Here is a 25,928-nt window from a genome sequence, read left to right on the forward strand (position 1 = left end):
GTGCTGCACTGGGCTGTCTGAGAGCAATCAAAAAACTTGGCACCTTTACCTAGATGGGGGATTATGATGCGTCTACCATTGTCAGGCTGATGACTCAAAAGGTACAACAGGAAAGAAAAAGCAGATGGAAATATATAATCAGAGTAAGGAGGCAGATGTATTTGAACATTTTTTTTAAAAAAAGATGGATGCAGTATTCCATACTATCCCTAGAATGATGACTGGAGGAAGTCAGAATACAAGACAAATGTATTGGACTATAATTTTCTTGCAGAGTTTCAAACACTTCATCAGGACCTCCTTACATTAAACTACTCCTGTGTATGTAAAGCTTTGGCTATGCCCAGAGTGGGAGTCATGTAGCACTAATAGCCTCAGCCAACACAGCTAATGGTGAAGAATGCTGGGAGCTGCATCCAACAACTACTGGAGGGCTGCATGGTTCCCACTCTTGGGTACAATGTCTAGCACTGCGATCATATATGGATGTTATTTTGTAGTAGGTTCTTTTAAAAACAAAACAAAACACAAGAGTGACTGTTAATGTGTGTGTAGTGCAGGCATAGGAATTACAGGCCTCTCTAAATATTTTAAAGGCACCAGATCCTCTCTACTTTTGAAAGCTAAGCAGGGCCAGCTTAGATGGGAGACTGCCAATTACTACCAGGTTTTGTTCTTAATTGCCCTCAAGTTGATCTCAACCCATGGCGACCCTATGGATGAGACACATCTCCAAGACCTTCTGTCCTCCACTGCTATGATTAATTCTTGCAAACCCACACGAGTGATCTCCTTAATAGAGTACATCCATTTAGCTTCCTCTCTTTCTCCTTCCCTCCACCTTTCCTAGCACTGTTTTTCCCCAGTGAGTTGTGCCTTCTCATGATGTGTCCAAAGTATGACAGTCTCAGTTTTGTCATCTTGGTTTCCAGGGAGATTTTGGGCTTGATATGCTCTAGGACCCATTTAGCATGAACAAGAAGCTTCTGGTCACTGCTCAACTGGCAGCTCCCTTGCTGTTCCCTTTTCACCCGGTCACTCTGGGAGCAACAACCTAGCATCCTGATTCTTCAATGTACAGTATTTATTTATTTATAGGATTTCTATCCCTTCTCCCACAATGAGAGTCAATAATCTGGAAATATGACTGTAATCTTTTCCCAGTAGATAAGAGCCCCACATCCTGTAGTTTGGGTTATGCTCCTCCCACTCACTCCAATAGGCAGGAAGTAAAGAGACCTTCTGGTGACCCCACGTGGGTGGATCTAACCCTAGAAGGCCAGTCTTGTCCTGCCTATCACTCCAGTAAGATGTGTTTGCTGTTGCTCTGCAACTTCTTCACTACAATTACCTGTTGACTAGTCTAAACAGTTGCATTTTAAGTCAAAAAGCCTGCTGATGGGCTTGTCATTCAACTGGTCCCTGGCTTGGTAGACCTATTGTGACAAGGTCTATCATGCATATGATGAATTGGGCTCAAGGCCATGAAGGTTTATGCTGCCAATTTCTTTCTTTTAGTTGGTCTCAGAGTGCTACAAGATTCCTTTGCATACTGTTGGGCATGCTTTGATTGTGATTTCCTGCATGGCAAGGGGTTGGACCTGATGGCCCTTGTGGTCTCTTCCAACTCCATGCTTCTATGATCCAGTCAGCCAGACTTCCTTTTGTTGTAAGGCTGGTGCAGGTGAGAGAGAGGAACAGGTCTGGGCCACTGCCACTGCTGTGTTTACCCAGTTAAGTGATGGCAAAGGAGGAAGAGGCAGTGGTGACCTGGGTATAGCTGAAGATGTCGTTGGCTGGACTGCTGCTGCATGAACAATAAACCTGATATCACAAAATAACAATTGGTGGTAGTGGTGCTAGGGTTCTTACCCAAGAGAAAAGCGAGTAGTGCTCCACCAAAATTTGGGGATCACTGGTCTAGATTAAGCGGAGTAATAGTACCATCCTATTTTGCTTTTGTCAGATCTCACCTGGAATAGTGTGTTTTTTTCCCGGCCAACAAAGATGTGGACAAGCTGGAGCGTGATGATAGGAGGGTGATTAAAAGGGTGAAAAGTCTGGAAACTATGCCATATGAGGAGTGGCTTAGGAAGCTCTTTAGCCTGGTTAAGAGGTGACATGCTAGCCCTGTTTAAATATTTGAAAGTATGCCATATTGAGGATGGAGCAAGCTTCTTTACTGCTGCTTCAGAGACTAGGACATGGAGCAATGGATTCAAGCTATAGAAAAAGAGATTTTGCCTAAACAATAGGAAGAACTTCATGACAGTGAGAGGTTGTGATGTCTTCCAACTCTGTGATTCTATGATTCTAGTACTGTAGGCTATATTTCAGAAGAAGAAACTGGCAAAATCATCTCTAATGATTCCTTGCCTAAAAATAATCCATGAAATTCATGGGGTCACCATAAGTGGCCAGGAGAGTTGAAGGCACATATACACACACTACACTGTGTTTGACCAACTGTTACCCAGGAGAGTTCTAGCCAGTCTAGATGTTAATGAGGAATATTGGGAGTTCTAGTCCAACAACATCTGGAGGACTACATGATCCCATGTCTAATGTAGAGGTAATTAAGAAGATCTCCTCCCTGCTTCCTATCACAGTGCATTCTTTTGTGATAATATGAAAAGTATTGGATTTTTTTTAAAAAAGATAAAACTCCAATAACACTCAGCCCAAAAAACCCCTTGTGATAGGTTTTTGTTTGTTGTTATATGCTTTCAAGTTGTTTCTGACTTATGGCACCCCTAAGGCAAACCTATCACATGGTTTTCTTGATAAAATGTGTTCAGGGTTTTTTGCTTTTTTCTTCCTTGCAGACTGAGTGTATGACTTGACCAAGCCAAGGTCACCCCTTGGATTTTCATGGCTGAGCAGGGACTACACTTGCCATAAGTTGGAAATGACTTGAAGGCACACAGTCATCAGACACTTCTATATTTCTCCAGCCCCCAAGAGCTCATGTTCAAGAATGAAACAATGTGAGATTAAAAGTGTGCAGTGAATATGAACAAATAGAAAGACAATATGGATCAGTCCTACTGGCAGAGACCTCTGGCCATCACCTTTACCAATATTTATTTCTCCCCACAGACACGTTTAAATATCAGAGTAATAGTTTAAAGAAGGATTAAAGGAATTCAAGGCAGTATGGCTCCTTTCTAAGTGTAAAGGGAATTTTTACTGCTAGGTTTCTGAGCACACATGCTGTAACAAAAAGACTGCAAGGTACTAAAGGGAAACTACAGGAGTTGGGAAAATAAAACGCTGCCAAAGGCAGTAAAATGATCAAATGTTTTTAACAGTGTTGAAACATTTGTGCTCAGTGCCATTTTTTGTCACAATAACACTTATAACTGTGCTTCCTGTGTCTGTACTGAGCAGCCATGTATAAAAAAAATCCATATTGCCATGTGAAACGTTTACACAGTAAAGATTTTATGAACATAATATTAATGTTTATTAAATTTCACTAATATCCCAAATTATGGACAGTATATTTCACTCCCAATTCTGTTAATTTTGTTTTTAAGGCCATATTAGAAATCCTTAGAAATGTTTTAAGAAATTCAGTAAGCAAAGGTTTTTCAACTAAGCATCTTTATTTATTTTGTAGTCTACAACTGAAAATTAAACCAGATGTGTGCAATTATACTTGCACATATATTATTATGTTCCAGGTAAATGTACTGCAAGACATTTAACTTTTCATTCCCCCTTATAAGATCATTTGACATTATGGGATAGAAAAATACTGGATGCATTTTACAGCCAGATCCCACATTCAGAACTATTGATTAGAATTATTTTAGAGTGTGATGAAAAATAAAACCAGTCTGAAGAATACAGTTTAGAGTAATAATTTTTTTTAAAAAAGGAAATATGGAAAAAATGTGGAAAAAAAGAAAACATCCAGTCACAGGCAGCATATGGCTTGTTTATAATATGGGTTATTGAGAAGCACACCAGAGAAATTAACTGAAGGCAGTAACCCAAATATTAGACAGATTTCTTGGCTAACAATGCACTCATATGTATGTACACACAGGAGATCCATTACATTCAATAGGATATGTTTCTATCTAAGGGCTGTGGGCCCTCCTGATATTAATAGCAAGTGTTTCTGTGTTGACAGGAAACAATCTTACCAAGATGACTGCAGAAAGATGATCCGCTATTAACAATGCAACACTAAATCTTTCAAATAATTTGATTTCACATAAAACTGTAGCCCCTTCACAATATACATTAAGCAATATTTTACCACCTTGAAAGATCAGTTGTTCTTTTCACATTTTGAACTGAATATTTATTCCAATATTTTTGAAAGAAAATCCAAAATAAATCAGAGGTTTGTAGACAGAATATCCTGTTTGAAGCAGCCTGTGAGATCATTAGATATCTGACTGTTCTATCCCCAACGACATTTGTAGTTTCAAAATTGTTGGTCATGACAATCTTTTGTTGCTATACTTGCTGTTGTCTGAACACCACTTAAAATGCACTTACAATGAAGACAATATAGTGCCACTAACTTTTAGTAAAAAAAAGTCCTCTGGTGTTGATTAACCAACTTCTATATTCTGTTAGCACAGCGAATTGCTAGGGATTTTTGAGCTGTATTCCAACAACTATAGGGACTTGAATTTGGCAGATCACTGGTGTGTATCTGATTGTAGACTCTTGGACTGTATCCAAGAACCACAGCTTAAACCTCAACAGCCCAATTGCAGTTGGATATTAAAATCAATATACAGATCAGAATGATCCCAAGGGATCAGCACAGAAAAATTATATTAGATGGCATGCCCACACCTTTGCAATTGTTTACATCTCCACTGCCTAATCAAGCTGAAGTATAAACCCAGAACATTTCCCAAGATAAATGAAACAATAAAGACTTTTATTTTGGAAAGAACAACCTATACCTTTTTAAAAAGATAAACAAGAATGTGGATTTGGCCCACTGAAACTGGAATCCTATACTTACATTCATAGGGTTGGATTGGACACAGTCACATTTTGAATAGACCCACTGAAATTAATGGAACTTAGGTTAAGTTAGGACAGACATATGCCCCATTGTCTGAAAACAATCTATTTCAAGTATGCCTAAATCTGAATCCAATCCGCTGCACTTAACTGTGACTTATTTCAGTAGTATTTAAAGACATAATTTGATGCAATCTACAGCATTAGCACAAAAACTGGGCATAAACAGTAGTTAACTAAAAGAACAGTGCAAGATTCCTAGCTGTCCTACTCACTGCAATAATTTATTAAAAAGTGTTTTGAAAATACTAATGGTCCAAGAATATTAGAAGGTGTGATTGGAGTTCTGTAGATTTGCTGGATCACATTTATAAGAAAAAAATAAAATAACAAGGGCCTCTCATTACCATGGGAATAGGAAAAATCCCAATACTCCTAAAAATCCTTATAGAAAATGTCCTTGTTTTACCGTGATGGGCATCCAGTTGGTTGGTTGTTTTTTTAAAAAGCAACAACAACAACAACAACACAAACTACCCTATATTCCTTTCCATCTTAAAGCTCAATCAAAAGATACAATTTAATTTATAAGCACATGGAATACCAGTTCTCACCATGGACCAATGTTCCCAAATATATCAAACTATGTCCCCAAACTTACCATTAACCAAGGCCATGGTCCTACTAAACATTTCCTTGCCAGAGTACATTTTGAATATATGTCACTGTGTTGAGTATTACCTTTGGTTAAATGAAAAATGTCTACATACAATTACAGTAGGCCTTACACAGGAGTACTAGAAAGCACTCAGTTTTAACCCTGAAGTGAGCGAACAAGGGCTAAGAGGATGCTGAGAGAGAACAGAAATTATACAACAAAGGAGGGAGCTCTAAAAGCCATGAAAACTAAAGTATTAGCACTGTGAGAAATATAATGCCCTCTTCAGCAAATAATTGATTGACATAATGTGTATTATTCCAATAATGAGAAGAAGAAAAAAGAATAGCCAAAATAGAAAAACTGCAATTTAATGTGTCACAAAATTAAGGTCTTCCAAGTACTCAGTACATTAAAAGATATCTAAATCATGAGTGTTGTCTATCTCAATAGCATCCTCTGGATCCAATTTCATTTCACTGTGTCCTTCCTGCAAGTCATCCAGAGAAGCCAGAGCTTCATTTGTATCGCTAGCAAAAGTCTCTCGAGAGGCATCATCATATTCTTGAAGGTTGAGTCCTTTAATAGCTTTCTTCATCTTTTTCCCCAGGACTTGAATTCGCCTCTTCTTTGCAGCTTTTTTGTTCTCACACTCCTTTTGGTTTTCAATATAGAAGATTTCCTTCAAAGAGAATTTTAATACCTCATGAAGTGCTAAGGAATAATGGGTAAGTCACTCTTTCAGAAACTATTACTTGCCTCAGTTAACCTTTATTCTAAAGATAAAAGCTTTAAGACGTAGAAACACTTTGTTTTTGAAGAATACTGTACCATATCTTTTAAAAAATTGCTACAGAATATTATAAAATCAAATATTCCATTTCCCAAAGTGAAAGGGATGCTCTCTTTTAAACAGTTGTATATTTGCCAATTAAAGGCATGCAGGGTTTTTTATACAAAAAGAAAAAGGCTATAAACACTGAGAGCTATTACCATGACATTAAATTAGGTATGGATCAGAATTATTTTCTTAACATTATACTTGTACTGATTTACTGCTAAAATAATATTTAGTAAATGGAGTATTCTGAGAGGGGCAATTTTTTATTCTAATTTGCTTTTAAAAACTGCAGACTGGCATTTCATAGGTATAACTGTCCTTATTTTGAAAGTGAAGCATAATAATGTTAGACATGAGAAAGATTGTATGTACAGCGCTGTGTAAATTTACAGTGCTTTATAAATAAAGGTTAATAATAATAATAATAATAATAATAATAATAATAATAATAACAACAGCAACAGGCATTTTACTGCCCTTTTAAAAATAAATAAGAGTATTTCAGAGTGTCCAACTGGCACTAGTGGTACATGTGGTAAGAAATATGCCCAGAAGTCCCCATGGTTTCTCCCAGCCTTAAAGAGCAACCTGCCCTTTAAAGAGAGAAGGCTGTTTGGGTTTCTGGTAAGCCCATACTATATATCTGAAACAGAGCTGTACACAAATTCATTCCCCCCTGCCTTTTAATATTTAAATGATATAGGCACAAAGCTGGGAAGTGAAAGACTCATAAACCTCTAAAGCAGCTTTGCTTCACACACAGATCGCTCTACAGTCTTAGAGCCATGTTCTATGTTTATTTAGTAAAATGTACCCAAGACACACATTTATAGGCCATTTATCAATGTTACATTCTCTGTGCAGGTACAAAAATACCACACATACAATTACAACGTATCAGAATTTTAAAGCCTGAAGAAATTTAAAAAAAAAAAAATCCTTGGTATTTATATGACAGCAAGGTTTGTCTGAGGGAAGGCAAAGGGCATCTTCACCAAGAAAACACATTCTTTTTATCATCCTCATCTATTACAGAGGTGATTGTTTTCAGGTGTGCCTAATAATAGGTGTGCCTTCAGTTACTTCAGCTCCATGCTCTTTGGTGCTTTAAAGTTAAGTACCTGCAGTTGTATGAGCACTTTTGTGTAGAACTGTGGTCAAAAACAGATTGGGAGCCACCACTGAGATGGCACTTTGCTTTCCTTGGCTACCATACAGCTGAGATGCAAGGCTCCCGACATGATAGAAAGGCCAAAGAAGCTTTTAAACATTCTTTCCTGCTGGCAAAAGAGCTGTAAGTTTATTCTTTTACTTGTTGCAGACCAAGGTTCCTTGGCAAAGCAGCAACCAAAAATTCCCAGCCTTCATCCTGACCCTGGACAATGAAATCAGCAGGAATCAACTGCCAGGATAATTCCCACTAAACTCTTCACCTCCAAGATAAGGAAGACTTGTTTTTATCATTTCTAACAGCCAACAGTACCACAACCATCACGGCAAGAGAAAACGTGGAAACATGCCAATAAACTCCAAAAGTGCCACAGTACATTGTGTCAAGGGAATGCATATGATAGGAAAACCATAATGGACAAGTGGTCACAGCCAGTCTGCAAAGGGACCTTTTGAGACCGAGCAAAAGTTGTTGCAGCATTAGCTTTCATAGACTGACAGGCAGTACAGGCTGGCCAAAAGGGCCGGCATCAGGGCAGTGTGGGGTCGTGGTGACTGCCTGCCTGCCTGCATGCCCCCGCCCAACTCCACCCCTAAAGTAGTATCACACACTGTCTGCCTGACCAGACGGTGGGTAGCATCACAATGTTTCTTTGGCACAGTGTTTAGACATGCTGTGTCAAAGAAATGGGGGAAGAGCCGTGTGGCTGTGGCAAGGACACTCTTTTTCTGGGCCAAAAACAAGTGGCATTTTTCTGCTTCTTTTTGGCCTGGAAAAATGCTGAATCAGAACCATGGCCCTGATCCAGAAAGCAAAGGGTGGTGCAGAACCGCCCCTTACCTGCTATCTGTTTTGTCCCTGAGTCTACTTTCACAGACTAAGGCCAAAACACATGGGCCAAATAAAGCGAGTTTTAGCCACTGTGGTGGTATGGCATTCAAATGACGCACTCCCCCAAAGTAGCCAGAAGCCACTCTGACACTGCAGTCGGATCCTTTGCACTGGATCAAAAAAGAGTGGAAATAGTCCGACTCTTGGAGGCAGTTGACTTGGGACTGCAGCAGTGGCTCATTTTGGAAATGCGCTGTGCAGTTGCCATGGTCCTGGTGTGATTGCAGCCAGAGACTGCTCTTTATTGGCCATGTGCTTCGTCCTAAGGTCTACAAAAGCTAATGCTACAACATATTTCACTCAGGTAGTCTCAAAAGGTGCTAAAAGATCCCTTTGCACACCGATATTCCAGACTAACATGACCATATCTCTGAATTCTACTACCTCCCTGGTGACAGATGGAAAAGTTCACAGATGTTTATTTCTGAATCATTTAAGAATGGAATTTACAGTATCGGGTTTAGTAAAATACACTTTAAAATATTGTGGAATGAGTTTTTTCAGTGTGAAGTCTATACCTCTTCTAATTGTACAGTCAACTGAAATCACAACTAATTCTACTAGTAATTCTTGTGATGTTGAAGAACACAATTTTCAAACATTAATTTCAACTCTGGTATAGTGAGAATAATATGACGTGCCACACATAAATTGGAAAAAAAGTATCTTGAATTGTTATTGTGTTGTGTACCTTCAAGCTGTTCCTAACTTATGGCAACCCTAAGGTGAACCTATCATAGGGTTTTCTTGGTAAGTTTCTTCAGAGGGGGTTTGCCATTGTCAGCCTTTGAGGCTGCAAAAGTATGACTTACCCACTGTCACCCCGTGGGTTTACATGACTGAACCCTGGCCTCCAGAGCCATAGTTGGTCACTCAAACCCCTACACCACACTGACTCTTTATGGCAGTATACAGACCGCCCCTTTGGGGAGGCCTGTACCCACCCCTTTCCCTGACAGATCGGGGCCTCAGCCCCGATCCACCACTTTTCCAGGCCGCAGGGAAGCGGCAAAAGGCCATGTCCCCGTGGCCTGGAAAGGGGTATCCTTGGGGCTTCATGTTCCAAGGATACCCGACAGTGGCAGGGAGACAGAGAAAGGGGCCCCTTGGCTCCTTTCTCCACTGTGTCACTGGCGGAGCCGTGTAAAGGCTGCGCCAGCGACAAACCCAGGAAGGAGCTCCCAAATGGAGCTCCTTCTGGCGCTGTGGAAAGGGCGCCACAGGCGCCCTTCAGTAGGGCCAGGACGTCACGTCCACGCCGCTCTGTTTGGAGGTGGCACAGCCGTGACGTTGTAATGGTGGCGCCCATGTGGACAGGGCGCCATTTTGTACATAATCCGTGCGTACTAGGATTGCGGGCGTCTAAAAGAGACGTCTCCAAGCAACCCTAGTACGTATGGAGTCAATACAAAATGGCCTGTTTGTACAGGGCCTATATCTTACATAAATCAAAGTGCTGCAAAGCTACATGTTTTTCTGAAGCCCATTGTGTAAACTCTTTATCTTAATCAGCAACCTGTTGAACCAATGTCTCTTTAAAGATGTAGATGCATCTTTACGGTCATGTTCATTTCCCATTTTGGAAAAATAATCTACACTTGTATTTCAACTGCATTATTTGCTCAGATATGTCATGTACATGGACAACTGTCTCACCACTAAAATCTGTGTTCCTCTTTCATATGCAGTTCTGGGAACACTTTAATGATATTGAGAAATGTTACATATTTCCCCCTAGCAACTACTGCACTTGTGACCTCTGTATTCAGTCACATAATCATTACAAATACATTTCAACAATGCCACTGCTACATGTTCATGTTTTATATTACATTGTTTCTTTTACTCACTTGCAGGATGTATTCATCCCAAATAACTGGTCTAAAAAAATCTGAGTGTCACATTATCAATAGCAGGGATTTTCAAAAATGGTTTTAGAAACTTGATGTTCCATGAAATACACTATTAACCTATCAATGTGGTTCTGATAATTTTTAGATGCCAATTTCAAAGAGAGTTAAATTTTTCATCTTTTTGTTGAAGATACAATGAAACAAAAAATTAAATCTGCTTCTGTTTTCAAAAACAAATGCTGAAGTTATAATGCTGTGACTTGTGACAGGTTTGTACTGCAGAATTTGGAATTAACAAAGTTCTAACAGAATCCCTGGAATGTATGTTGAGGTGCAAGTATGCCTATAAAATGGTGACTTTCTTCTATCACCTCTCAAAGTGGTTGCTGCCTCCCTGTATGAACAGGGAATTGGCCACATGCAGAAAAAAAGATGCAATGAAGTCTCCTAGCCACATGTGAGTGGGCCAGGCTTAGTTCGGAAGCAGTCTTTTCAAAGAGGAACCTTCTTGTCTGCAGTGCTGCTGAATTCAAGACAAGGCAGGCTGAGACTGACTATAAAAGGTGGCACACTCTCAAGGGTTATTCAATCGCACCCCCCTCAAATTACCAAACCCATTTTCAGTTCAACAAATCAATCAAATGGGAGTTAAAACTGCATGGTGCCTACATTCTCCCAGCACCCATTAATACTATACCAAGTTCTAGGAGCAGATATCTATTTCCATTCAGTCTCTGTGAGAAGAACCCAAGTGAGTTAAGAAAATGAAGTCTGAGCTGACTCCAAAGGAACTGGCTGCTCTACTAGGACTGGGACTTCATGTCTACAATATAAAAAAGAAGCCTTTCATACTGCGAATATGACAGCTCTAATAACCATAATCACTATGTATTCCTTGGGGCATTGTTTGAAAGAGGATGGAATACAATGTAAAGTATTTCATGACTAGGAAATGCTAATTTCACTCATGAAGTTTTTATGTTTAAGTGTTCTGTTATCTGGTATCTGGTATGCAAAGAATCAAAAATATTAGGTAATGACAATAGGTTAAATCAAATACAGTGGGCATGAAACTGTTTATCCTGAAATTCTGAGCCATCATAACATAGTATGCCACAGCACAAATGTTAAAAATGAAACACTATGAGACTATCTGGTATAATTATATTTGTAATAACCTATGCCTTTTCATGGGCATCAATTAACTACAGAAGATGAAAATAAAGTAAAAAGAACTGTATGCAGAAAATGCTACATAATGCATGGACTACTTACCTTGATTTGTTCTCCTGTTATGCTGGGTGTGTTTTTCAGCAAATTTAAATAAACTCCTCCTGGTGTTCTTCTTCTTGTACCATTCTGCACAACAGAAAAATAAAATTTCTTAAAACTAAGAGTGAACAGATTAAATATGTAATTGCTCTTATATATTTATTTAAATATTTCTCTGAAGGCATACAGATAACTTTTGGGATGAAAATTTCAGGAATCTCTAGGGGAAAAATGTGATTTACAAGGTTCCATATTCATTGAAAGATTGACAGTAGAATCTGCTGAGTGAAAGCCTGGATTTGTCTCCATATAGCCTGTCTTCCTAATTTTTTAAAAATGGCTGGCAATGTATAAAGGAGCAGAGGTGTAACAGAGAAGTCTCTCTGTCTATGCCTCTGTTATACCCATTAATTACATTTCTGCCCTCTGTTGAATGTTGATTCACTATCAGGCTGTACAGACTGGAGTTATACGCTGGCCTCAGGGCAGAGTGGGGGCGTGGAATCTGCAAGATGCAAGCCCACACGCTACCTTGACGCTGGCATCATGCAGTGTGCCCAATTGCATGGTGGGTGGTGTCATGGTGCTCCTTTGGCGATGTGTGCAGAGGACACATGCCAAAAGGAGTGCTGGAAAGTGCCACGGAGGCAGCAAAGGTGACCTTTCCGCAGAGTGAAAAGGAGCCACTTTTTGCAGAAAGGCCAGATTGGTGCCTCGGCGTTGCCACAGCCCCGATCTGGCAAGGAAAGGGGTGGCTGCAGGTAGCTCCAAAGGGGTAGTCTGCTGAGACTCTATGTTTCTTTAACTGTTCACACGTCAGATATTTATGTTATGTGCAAACAGATATTATTAGCATTATGCTAGTTTTAATGGATACTAACTAAAATGTTAACCAACATTTGTACTGTTTAAATGTTAATACTTTAGTAATAATAATTCATCTGTTAACAACACAAAGAAAAACTAGCCCAGTCTATAGTTATATATTTTAAGTAGGAAATTAAAACAAGTAAAAACAGATTAACTGCAACTGGAAAGAGCAGCAAATTGAAAAACAAAATGAAGTAGCCATGTGGTCTATAAGCCAAAAAAATAAAAGAGGAAAAAATAAAAGTAGGGAACTTCCTTTTATTAGGACCAGGTTTTTGTTTTGTTTTTTAAATATTAATGTGAATAGGCAGCAAGCCTACTTTTCAATCATCACTGGCCTCAGGGCTTATTTAAGATAATTTGACCAGACAATATCTGACTGGGCCAATTAACCACCTTTACTTTCCTAGCACAGATGGATATCAGGTGCAATTTAACACACTACAGGGTTACCTTGAATAGTAATCTAAATATTCCAAGTTATTACAGCTATAGGTGAAGGCTGTCAAGAGAGATCAACCCCACACCTTCTCAAGGACCCAAATGATTGGCAAATGAGAGAAATGGGGGTGATGTTTGGCTAGTCAGCAGGGGCTAATGAAGTGTGACTCAGAGAAACAGCAACAAGCAAGATGGCCTAGTGTGGGGGACCAATCTGTCTCCTGCCTAAATAATATTAGCTTTAGCCTACTACCCTAATAAGCTACATGGTCAATTGCTTCTTACCACTATGAAAAGTCCTCCGTTTTGTTCCACTTCAGCAGTTTCCATCAGCAGTTCTATAGACTTCTTTTTCCCAATGATTTTCACTACCCGTACAATCAAATCCTTCTTAGGTTCACAAAGCCTAAAAAAAAAAAAAGTTCTATCAAAGTCTAAATCCTTGGATTTTGCAACCAGCTTAAGTGAAGAAACATTTTTACTTATAAATTTATCTACAGTTAATATTATTGCTATTTTCTGACATTTGTTCACTACTAGCAGCATGATATTCAACTAAATTTTATGGAGAGGATAAAACAAGACTAAAATCTTATGCATTCTTCATAAGATTCAGAATGCATTTTCAAATAATAGCAGATTAATCTATATTTATTTATTTATTGCACTTATATCCTCCCTTTCTCCCAAATGGGATCCAAGGCAGTTATGAGTCTTAGATAAATAAGTAGAGTTTTAAAAGCCAATTATTTCAGAGCAAATGGAAAAGTAAGTTGATTTTGAAAATGTGCCTATACCCACAACTGAATATGGTAAGCTATCAAATTACGGTATAAGCAGTGTGGTGATGGTTGCATACCGACTGGAACTTCTTGCTTTCAAACTTAAATGATTTAGCAAGTGCATGTTTTCTTATCCTTTGGAATTTAAAAAGGCAGGCTGCATAATGGACACAATATTTCCTCCTCCCTGCTTTGACTTCTCCACATTTTGTTGTGCTATGATCTGGAACTGAAATGGATTTAATTGGCAGTTACCACTTCATGTATGTACACTGTGAAGATGCAAAACATTTTACTGTGGCACAAAAGCTGAGTACACAGAAACAACCTGACACCTGGTTGCATGAATATTTATGCCTCTGAGGCAGCGCTTGTTATTTATTTATTTATTTCAAGATTTATATCCCGCTTTTCTCCCACAATGGGATTCAAGGCGGTTGGTAAAAAGACCTATGGCAGCAATTATAGCTGCATATCTTGTTGGCTAAGCCTATATCAGCTTTGTGCACCAGAACCCTGCCATTTTGTCAATTTTTCTTTGGAAAATTCCTTCAGACTGAATAGAGACTGTTGGAGAACAGCCACTAAGGTCCAAAACATACTGCAGAAATAATCCAGTTTGAGACAGCTTTAGCTGCCCTGGCTCAATGCTAGGGAATCCTGGGAAGTATAGTTTTGTGAGACATTTAACCTTCTCTGTCAGAGAGCTCTGGTGCATCACACAGGATTTTGTAACAAGGGCAAAAGTTCAATTTTTGCCTCATCTGGTCAGGTCAAAGAACCTTTTATTTTTTAATATCTCCCACGTCTTTTTGCAAATTCCAAATGGGCTTTGATATGGGTCTGTTTCAGAGTAATGATTGTTTTCTCATTTGCTTCTCTGACCAATAGCTTCTTTGCTGACTCACTAAATTTTTGTGGATGGCCTTCTTTAGGCAGAGTTTCAGCTGAGCCATACTTTTTCCACTGTGTAATAAGACTTGATAGTGCTGTGTGGGAAATTCATAGTTTGGAACTTCTTGATGCCTCCTTAGTCTGCTTGATGCTGTTTAGGTATGTTTTCCAACAAATTCTGGAGCTTGCATTTAATCTGAGACCATGTGGCATTGACACTGCCCACAGGGATACTCCATTCAACTATTTAGGTGACTTTGAGACAGTGGGATGCCTTCAGTTTATTTAAGTATGATACATCAAAGTAGATGGACACATGTGCAACCAACAAGTCTCAGTTTGGTTTTGTTAACATTTGTGCTACAATAGCATTATTTTGCATCGTCATAGTGCCAAGCATTTTGTGTGTATCATGTGGTAACAATGCAAGTTAAATCTATTTCAATTCCAGGTTTCAACAGAACAAATGTGGAAAAGTTAGAACGGAGTGAATACACTGTCAAGGCACTGTGACTTGTCCTATAGCATTCCTGGGATAGCTGTAGCCCCACGACAAAGAGAAAAACAATATTAACTACAAAAGCTACAGTACTCCACTTCCTCCAAAGGGGTGGTTTAAACTTTTTTCTTTTGCAGTCTATATACATTCAAGCCTTAACAAATGTAACTACTAAAAGCCACAGCAGAAAACAGAAACAGACAGAAATAAAGTGTTATCTTTAACTTCTGATATTATTAAAGAGAGAGAGAGATCTCACAGCAATCACATTTTATTTAAGGACAGAAATCATAACAACCAGCTTTGCTATCATTTTTTAAAAAATCTTACTGATAATCCATTTCATTTCATGTTTTCCTTCAGCTTTCTTAGCAGAAGCCACACACAATTATTTAGGGCAGAAGTCTGGGGAAGGGGAAGAAACACTAGCCATTCTAAAGAATTCTGAGCATGAACAAAACAGTGGGCTGCTTATAGATAATCCTTAATTGCTCTTGCATGGTTTGTCTTGCAAATGGAAGCAGCTAAGTTATCCTGCTGTCCATGGTTCATTCATTATGTGTGAACCAGGAATTATGGTTTGTCTTACTTCCAAAAAGTTAATGTCATATGACATGGCTTGCTTTTGGTTATAACACTTGTCTGAAGAGAGATAGATCAGAGTTCCTGGTTCACATGTCACAAATAAGGCAGACCCTTGCCTTATGTGGAGGATCCATTCCGGACCCCCCCCTCCCCCACGTAAGGCGAATTCTGCCTATGCTTGAGCCCCATTCATCTGAATGGGACACGCTGCCCCATGCACATAAGCTCAAAGCCACATATAACGTGGGCGCACTGTAATGGATAAAGGTTTTTTAGCTGCCTCTACCTGCAGTGGAACAATCAGGCAGCATGCACCACTACACTTCCCTGTTTATGAGGCTTATTATGCCAAGAAAGATAGTTATTTAAGCTGCAGGTATTTCAATTACAGTTTTTATTCCGAAATTATAAAACAGGGAAGCAACAATAGCTACAAAACTAATGAACAAGACAACCTTTCAGTGCACATCTGAATTTCATTGGAGTTCTAGGGTTTCTGATGTAGTACTGCAGAGGACTGGACTGCATAATGTTCAGACCTTGTTAAACCTGTATTATTCTGCAAACTGCTTTTAAGTGGCTTCTACTGGAAATCTAGGCAAAAGGCCAAGTTGTATTAGGTAAAAAGATCAAACTCTTACCGGAAGGCAATTTCATCTGCTACTTTTTCCTCAGGATCATCTTCAGTAATTTCATATCTCCCTTTATAATTCATTTCTTGTCTTGTGCCCAGTCTTTCCTTAACTGGTCTTTTTCGTTTCAAAAGACCTTGCCCATTTGCCTCTTCTTCCTCTTCCCCATCCTCTTTTGAGAGTGTCTTTTTGTCATCCTGCATATATTCATCCAATTCTTTGTCTAATGTCTTGGCCATTTCTGGCTCAGATTCTTTCATGAGCTTTTTTGCCAAGAGATAATTGTAAGTCTCTGATGCCCGGCTTCTGTCAATGGTTCCCTCCATCCCGAGAATCCCAAGTTCTGAGGCCACTGCATCTTGATTCTGCTCTTGAAGCACTTCACCCCAGATGTTGTTAATCTTTCTACCACCTAGATTACCCTGTTTCTGGGGGTTTGAGCTAAATAGCAAAGGATCTGGTTTAAGAGGAGGAAGGTTAGAACACTTCTGTCGCTTTCGTTTCCAGAGACAACTGTCTTCATCAGAGTCAGAGAAGCTCTCATCACTCGAGTCCACACTTTGGGTTGTCCGATAGGGGACGCTTGGTGCACAGGGTAAAATGCTGCTTGGGAAAGATCTGGCTGAATTGTTGCTGTCATGTTGTTTCTGAAATTTAAAAAGAGCAAACACTATTTAAAAAAAAGAAGAAGAAACTCTGTTCATATGTATTCATTACCACCCTCTGGGGGCTGGGAAGCTACTAATATTTAGCAAAATACAATGAGGCAAACCAGAGGACAGAATTTCCTTCTTCATCATCTCAGCCTGATGAGATTATCACATTAGCTTCGCTGCAGGGATACACTGAGGATGTAACTTTTCAAAGGCCGATCTTATTGCATTCACCCATCACCAGGCAGTATGCAGCCCATATTCAACCCGGGCTTCTCCAGGCTTGTCCCACATCTTTTCAAGAATGAGAAAATCCTGTTCTTGAAAAGCTGCAAGAGGAGCCTGGGTTGCATACAGGCTGCAAACTACCTGGCGATGGGTGAATGTGATAAGATCCGCCTTAAGAAAGTTACATCCTGGGTCTATCCCAGCAGCGAAACAAATGTGATAATCTCCCATAGGAGGAGGCAAGAGACAGACCCTTTCCCAGTAAAAGAGCTCCAAGCAGAATGGAAGCTAAAACTATTCTTGTTCTAGCAAACAGTCTGTTACAGTAGGAATTAGAGAGAAGAATGTCCATTTGAGATAGCAGTCCCATGCTTTTCCACAGCCCACGAATGGAAGGGCCATGGCTTGTTTAGCTACATTTTATCAGTACTGGCATTTTTTGGAAGCTGGAATGCAGAATTCTAACTTGTCCTGAAGTCTAAACATGCCAGCTAGGCTATCTAAAATGCTTAACTAATCTTATATCAAATATTTTTCCCTATCAATTTAGCTTTTGCTACAAACAAGTTTATTTTTAGAGAAATACTGAAGTTTACAGCTGAATTTTATTTCAATTTAAAATATTTAAAATCTTACTCTCTAATTTAAAATAAAATCAAAATTTTTATTTGGGCTGGTGAACATTTATTGTCTCTTGATACTTACATGTTCCTAAAGTATTACAGAATATATAAGTGACTACTGCAATATAAAAGAGGTTGTTGCTGTTCTTTGATGATTGGAGTGCTTCAAAAATATAGCTTATTTCTGGTATCCACAGGAAGGCTAAACATATAAGCAAACTGTATGTTTTTGAATATTATTGCAGTAATGGTTGAGATACACATTACACATTCCCCTTTTCTTTGGTTACAGATCAGCAACAGAATACCGCTTTCAGACTATCTTGGCCACATTATGAAATATTTAACTGCTCTGAGTTTAAAGGATATCTGATAGTGTAAGACACTGCAAACACGTTTTAGCAGAATCCTACTTCTTGAGTTCTATTACAACTACAGGTCTCAGCATCACATACTTCATAAAATATGTTGAAGGCAAGACAAAATCATCATCTTTGATTTTTTTCTATCACAGAATATTTCCTTTCCTGAAATGTGTATAAAAATCTAGCAAAAATAGTAACTTGGAGATTAACAGAGCAATTCTATCATCCTATTCCATTTGGATGGTAACTACTGTATATACTCATGTAAAGTTTAGAAATTTAGATTAAAAAATTGACCCCCCAAAATCTGACCTTTACTTCCTTCATTACATGCCCCTAAGTTTTATCCTCAACTTATTCGTGGGTCATATTGAAATACATAATTGTGGTCCCAAAACCTGCCCTAGACTTATACATGAGGTCAACTTATAGTTGAGTATATACGAAAGTCACTGAACTTATTGTAACCCTCTAATGTATAACCCCTGAATGCAAATATGCTAATGTATATAATTATAATTGTAATCATGTGAACACAGATAATATTTTAATGAGTGTTATGAGACGGAATACACTACAAATCTTCCCATTACAGCATCTACCTCAAAGATAATGTTATAGCAATTTACACTGGCCAAAAGCAACAGTGCATACAGGTCTCTGGAAGACCAGGCTGACCTGATTTCAAAATAAAAACAATGCCCATTTTAGCTATTACAGTTAATGTTTGTTTGTATTAACATAATTAACAAGACTAAGTCAATCCATCATGGACAGATCTATGTTTGAGAGAGAGAGAAAAAAGAAAACTTAAGGAAATCTACACATAGCATATATATATACTTAACAATTGAGAAAATATGTCCCAAAATCTTTTGGCAAGCTGCATGCAGCCCCCATGCCATATGTTGTGGCAGGCCTGCCCTATAAGCTGGATGGATGAGAGAGTAAAGGTGATGAGGGTTTCTTTTAGGTGTCCCCAAGATGGATAAGCAATCACCTTTGGCCACTCGACCACAGAAAGGGATGGCTCCTTTTTTTCTTATAAGAGTTAAAGTAACACACTTACACTGAGCCAGGGATAAGCCTACTCAGGTTTTGGGTCTGTTTTTTGACTAAAAGTCAGATTTATACATGGGTATATATAGTAATGAATAAATAGCAAATTTATCTCCAAAATGGATCATTATAGAGCTACACATATGGGGGACAGTAAGGCTTTGGGGAAAAACATGAATTGCAGAAGTACAGAAAAATTTGAGCAAAGAAACCCCTAAGAGGAGGATCCAAAGCAGCAAAATAAAGATTGAGCATAGTCAGAGGCCACAGGCTGCAGTGGGTGTACAGAGACAGCTGTGTAAGAACCAACTACTTACAAGCAGAAAGGGCACACAAGGATACAGACAAAAGGATCAGGCCCACTAACAAACCCAAACACCAACTCTGTTCATATATCTACCATGGAACCCATGTTACGGGGGCTAATGGTGTCATCCAACAATTAGGAGTCAGTCATACACCCATTTACTTCCAATGGCCCCATACAGACAGGCCAAAATAAAGCTGCTTCAGGTCACTTTGGAGATATGCTGTTTAAATGATGCATGTGTCCTAAGATTCCCGAAGCCACACAAAAGCTACATTCCAGTTCTTAGGACGGGAATATGGCTTTGGCACGGTTCTGGGCTCTTAGGGCACATGCATCATTAAACAGCATACCTCCAAGTGACCCGAACAGCTTTATTTTGGCCTATCTGTATGGGGCCAAGTATTCATGCCATGTCCATCTGATACCATCCTTCTGCTGATTCTGTATCCCAGTGCTAAATGAAATGCTAGTCCCTGAACTGGTGCCAGTCCCTACAGAACATCTAGGAAAGAAAGAAACAGCTGTAGTCAATAAGCACAAAAACTGTACGGCCCCTGAGATACAGGGATGGATGGACAGACTGCAAGACCACTGCATCAGATAGCCTGAGAAGCACTGACGCATGGCAAACAGGCCAATTCCTATGTAAAACATAACTGAAACAAATCTGACACCACAAATGGCAATATGGGGAAAGAATCTGGGGGGAGGACCTTTAAACCTCCTCTTCAACACTTCATCACTAATTAAAATAACTTTTATAAAGCAAGCAATATCTTTAAAGAGAGTTAAATAGAATATGTGATGAATTACAACTGCTTAGGAAGTTCCAGCATATCACCAGCGGCTGGAATCGGACAATGGATCTATGGACCATGTTTTTAAATGGTATGTTGACAGCCAAGGTATTTGTGTCATCAACAACAGTTTTGGCGGCTAGCCAGAGTTAACATAAAAGTCCCACTAGTCAATTCTTTTCTCTTTAAATCCTTCCCCATGGGTCCACAATCCCACCATCAGCTACATGCATTGCATTTATGCCTGAAATGGTAGATAACCGTCCAAGCACCTGAGTAAGTGGGCTGTAGACAAAAACAGACACTGTAAAAACAGCTGTTAACATAAAAGGCCACGCCTGGCTGAAGCCTGAAACTGTGGGTGGCTCAAGTGTTGCAGTCAACATGCCTTCAAAATGTATTCATGCCCACTCAGATGTTGTGAGCATCTCTGACCTGAATCATACTCAGGTACAAGAATCTTGTTAAATCCAGATTACAGGTGATAGCATCCACCACAACTGGGCAGAATGAACAGGTTTTTGTGGTGAATTTATAATCCATTATGGCTTTCGACCTGTCTATCAATTACCCACATAGAGTGCACTCAAAAAGCCAGGGTCCGTATCAGATGAGAACTTTTATCAGCCGAATTGGCAAAAAGAAAGCTATACCAAGTTCGGCCAAAAGTTAAGAGCCCAGGCTGAGAGCCTAAGAAGGGCCCTGGGTGCCAGTTAAGAGCTGTTGTGGTACAGTATATCAGGCAGTGTTTTGGGGCGAGCGTCCTCTCATTTGTCCACACAGCAGAATTATGCAGTTTGAACACCACTTTAACTGGCATAGCTCAATGCATGGAATTCTGAGATGTGTAAGTTGTGAGGTAATTTAGCCCTCTCTGGCAGAGAGCCTGGAGCCACAGCAAACTACAAATCCAGGATCCATAGCACCGAGTCAGGACAGTTAAAGTAGTGTCAGTGCACCTACACTGTAAAAATGAGGCAATCTGACACCACGTTAAGTGCTGTGGAATCCGAGGATTTGTGAAGTTTTACAAAACGTTTAGGCTTCTCGGCTAAGAGTGCTGGTGCTTCACCAAACACAAATCCAATGATTCTGTAGAATGGAGCCACAGCAGTTAAAGTCAAACTGCATCATTCCTACAGTGGCAAGAAGCACCCAATTCTTACCTATGCGGCAGTATTAATCCACGTTGACAAGAAAACCGTTCAACTGCCATGGCTGAAGGCTAGGGAATCCGGAATGTGTGTTTTTGTGAGGTACAAATATTTAAGAGACTTCACATCCCCGAGTGCACCCCTTTCCTGTGCATCCTGTCTTTAGACTGTAAACCTGAGGGCTGGGTCCAAAACACACTAGAGAAATAATCCAGTTTGAGCCCACTTAATGACCCTGGCTCAAAGCTAGGCAATTCTAGGACTGTAGTTTTGTGAGAGATTCAGACTTCTCTGTCACAGAGCTTGTTCCCGCAGTAAACTACAATTCCAGGATTGCCTAGCTGAGCCTGGGCATTTAAAACGGGTCAAACTGGATTATTTTGGCAGTCTGGTTTGGATTTTAATTACATTTGGTAAACTGCTGAGAGCATTTTTGAAGATGGGGGTAAAAATACAATTAAAAAACGTAATGATGATGATTATGATGATACTATTAAGAATGGCCTCAAGGATGTAGCCAGGATTTTGGAGGGGGGGGGTCAAGACTAATGCCACCATTTTGGAGGCAAAGCCCCCCCAAGACACAAAAAAGGGTCGAGTGTTTACCTCGACACCTTGATGGCACCACTTTAACTTCTGTTATGGCTTCGTGGCAATGGATTTGGGAACTGTAGTTGATGAGTCATCTGTCAGGTGCCACAACAAACTACAAACCCAGCATTCAAACATGGAGCCAAGGGCAGTTAAAGTGGCATCAACTAGGATTATTTTTTCAGTGCAGATGCAAACGGAGTCCTCCTCTGAAGATGTTTACATCAGATAAATCGCTCGAAAGCACAGTGCAGCTGCTCGAGCAATGAGCACAGCCACTCTGTTCATGCTCAGAGACACTCGGCTCATGCTTGAGACACTGTATTCCACATCTGAGCTGAGCTAAGAACCCAGGCTGCATCCACACATTTAGTTCAGTCCCACTCCAGAGGGATTTTTAATTTTGAGATACACACACACACATTTTAACCAACCACGAACCTATCACTATCTATCTATCTATCTACCGATAATTTTTAATTCAAGCCCTTCGTTTTATATTAAAACAAACCCTTAAGAGAATCTATTTTGGGAGAAAGGCAGGGTAAAACAATAAATAAAAATTGTAGTGCAATAGTCCATCAGGGCATGGCTTGCATTATAAGACTTTATACTTTATATTAAAAACTATTAAAACACAGTAAGCTCAGAGTGCTACAGAATCATGGAATCATAGATTGGAAGAGACCCCTAGAAGGGGCCGATCCTCCAATCCCATTCTGGCCATGCAGGAACCCAGTCAAAGGCATCCTCAACAAATTATGGTAAGGGAAGGTGTCCATCTGCATTGGTAGAAAGATATACTAAGATTAATGCTATGGAAAATCACCACCTTGAGTCCGTAAATTGGGAGAAAGGCGGGATATAAGAAAATAACAACAACAACATATCTGGATATTGTAGTTTTGTGAGGACATTTAGCCTTCTTTGTCAGAGAGCTCTGGTGGCACAAAACATACTACAAATGGCAGGATTTTCCATACATTAAAGCAGTGTGAACTGGATTATTTCTGCAATGTGCAGCCTTAGTAAAATGCAAGTTCCCATCAGTCTGTGGTGCGGCTGGATGATGGGGCCTGCAGTCTAGCATTGCCTGGAGCAGGCCATAGGAATTCCACAGCCACAGATTCATCATCTTAGATTGAGTCCATATATTAATTAAATTAACTAAAAACATAGAGTTAGAAGAGACCCCACGAAGGGCCATCCAGTCCAACCCCATTCTGCCATGCAGGAACTCTCCATCAAAGCATCCCCAGTGACATGCTGAAAAAGGGCCAGCTAAATGTAATTTTATTCATGTGTCTTTTAAAAAAGAGAAAAAACAAGGCTGGAAGGAAGCCTCTTCTTGCCTTTCTGCATCACAGACCCACCTCTTTTTGTTGCTGGCAAAAACCAGAATAATGGTTTTGAAAACAGGAGTCCATCCAGGATAAATGGGTCCAGAGTAGAGGCCGGAGTCCCTTTCTCTGGACTTCCAAAACCCAAAACTGAACCCTGAGAGCAGCGGGTCTGACCCCAACCAAGGAAACTTGGAAATCCTGAAGGTTAGATCAATGACTGAATTATGAATTATACAAGGCAATAGTGGTCTCAGGGTTTTGCTGAAGCAGCAGACAATTATGTTAAAAATATTGGTGCAATAAATGACCTTCAGTCATGTCTATGAGATGCATATGAGACCATACATGGATCCCATCTCCCATAGTATATCCCAGGAGGAGGAGGAGGAGTGGAAGCCGGACCTCTGAAGGAAACGAAAGCGAAAGGAGTCATAGGGATCCTTCGCTCTCTCTCTCTCCCCCTCCTCTCTTCCTCCTCCCTCCCCTCCCCCCTCCATTAAAGCCAGGGAGTAGAGGGAAAAGAGGAACTTTTGTTTTGTCTTTCCTCTGTTCCTCGCCGTGGTTTTAATGGAGGGAGGGGGGAGGAAGGAGCTTTGAACGCCCCCAGGGCCTGATAGGGGGGGTCCCGACCCCCCAAGCACCCCCCCCGGCTAACACTTGATGGCCTCTCTGTCAAGAGAGCTCTGGCGCCACGGGCAAACTACAATCCAGAGGACAGGTGCCAGCGAGCATAAAGCAGGTATCAAACTGTGTTAATTCCCAAAGCAGACGCAGCCAGGCGGGCAGAAAAGAGAGGGGACATACGATGATAGGGCTTGCCCATAGGGAAACTTGGTGGTGTTTCCCTATGTTTTCCCTAGAGCTAGAATCCCAGTGTATCCCTAAGAGAGCAAAGAAATCCCAATGATTCCCTATGAGCAAATTATGTCCCCAATGTAATCCCTATGGGCAAGATCCCCAATGATTCCCTATGAGCAAGCATTCCCCGATGTATCCCTATGAGCAAGAATCACCCAATGATTCCCTATGAGCAAGCATTCCCCAATGTAATCCTATGAGCAAAAGTCCCCAAATGATCCCAAAATATGGGCAAACATTCCCCATTGCATCATTTCCATTACAGGCAAGAACCCCAATGATTCCCTTGACATGCAGTCCCCCCGAAGTATCCCTATGACAAGTATTCCCCAAGATATCCCTATGGCAAGAATCCCCATGATTCCCTATGAGCAAGCATTCACCAATGTATCCCTATGAGGCAAAGAAGGCCACAATGATCCTCCCTGATGAGCAAGCATCCCCAATGTATCCCTATGAGCAGGATCCCCAATGATTCCCTATGAGCAAGCATTCCCCAATGTATCCCTATGAGCAGGAAATCCCCATTATTCCTATGAGACATTCCCAATTACCCTATGGGAGAATCCCAATGATCCCTATGAGCAGCATTCCCCAATGTATCCCTATGAGCAGAATCCCCATGTCCCTATAGCAAGCATTCCCCAGTCCTATGGCAAAACCCCATGATTCCCTATGAGCAAGCATTCTCCATGTATCCCTATGGGCAAGAATTCCCCCAATGATTGCCCTATGAGCAAGACATTCCCCCATGTACCCTATGACAAGAATCCCCAATGATCCCTATGAGCAAGCATTCCCACGATGTATCCCTATGGAGCAAGAATCCCAAATGATTCCCTATGAGCAAGCCATTCCCCAATGTATCCCGATGAGCAAGAATCCCCAATGATTCCCTATGAGCAAGCATTCCCCAACGTATCCTATGGGCAAGAATCCCCAATGAGTCCCTATGAGCAAGCATTCCCAATGTATCCCTATGGGCAAGATCAACCAATGATTCACTATGAGCAAGCATTCCACAATGTAATCCTATGAAGCAAGAATCCCCAATGATTGAACCCTATGAGCAAGCATTCCACCGATGTATCCCTATGAGGCAAGAATCCCACAATGATTCCCATATGGCAAACATTCCCCTATGTTTCCCTATGATCATGTAATCCCCAATGTATCCCTATGGGCAAGTAATCCCCGATATTTCCCTATGTTCAAGTAACTCCCAATGATTCCCTTTCTTTCCTGAGCGCCCAGGCCTCCCTCTTCTCCGCCTTCGGTGCCCGAGGGCCCGAGGAGGCCTGACCTGCTGGGGGCTCCTGGAGGCGGCTAAGGCGGGCATTTCGCAGTCGGAGCCGGAGACCTCTCCTTCCTCCACGTCCTGCTCCATCCCGCGAGCCTCCAGCGCCATTTTCCAGTCCCTCAGTCCGACTCCGAGGCGGCAGCGAAGGAAGGAAGGAAGGAGGCGGGAAACACCTTCCATAAAGTCCCTCAGGGAACTACAGTACCCATCATGCTCTCTGCCGGGGAAAAGGCGCGGCGGGCGGTGCTTCCCCCGCGATG

The 25,928-nt window shown here is 40.6% G+C and overlaps 1 protein-coding gene across 1 annotated transcript; it reads right to left on the minus strand.

Annotated features, from left to right (window-relative positions):
• Positions 1-5,508: 5,508 nt before the first annotated feature.
• On the minus strand, positions 5,509-25,854 carry PHAX (phosphorylated adaptor for RNA export). The gene is made up of 5 exons (XM_042454497.1): positions 25,672-25,854; positions 16,397-17,034; positions 13,281-13,401; positions 11,688-11,771; positions 5,509-6,338 (listed from the first exon to the last, which is right to left on the minus strand). The coding sequence occupies exons 1-5, from the start codon at positions 25,846-25,848 to the stop codon at positions 6,069-6,071; spliced, it is 1,290 nt and encodes a 429-aa protein (XP_042310431.1). The 5' UTR covers positions 25,849-25,854; the 3' UTR covers positions 5,509-6,068.
• Between the last annotated feature and the right edge of the window lie 74 nt (positions 25,855-25,928).

This window comes from Sceloporus undulatus, chromosome 2, assembly GCF_019175285.1.
Source record: "Sceloporus undulatus isolate JIND9_A2432 ecotype Alabama chromosome 2, SceUnd_v1.1, whole genome shotgun sequence".
NCBI lineage: Eukaryota > Metazoa > Chordata > Lepidosauria > Squamata > Phrynosomatidae > Sceloporus > Sceloporus undulatus.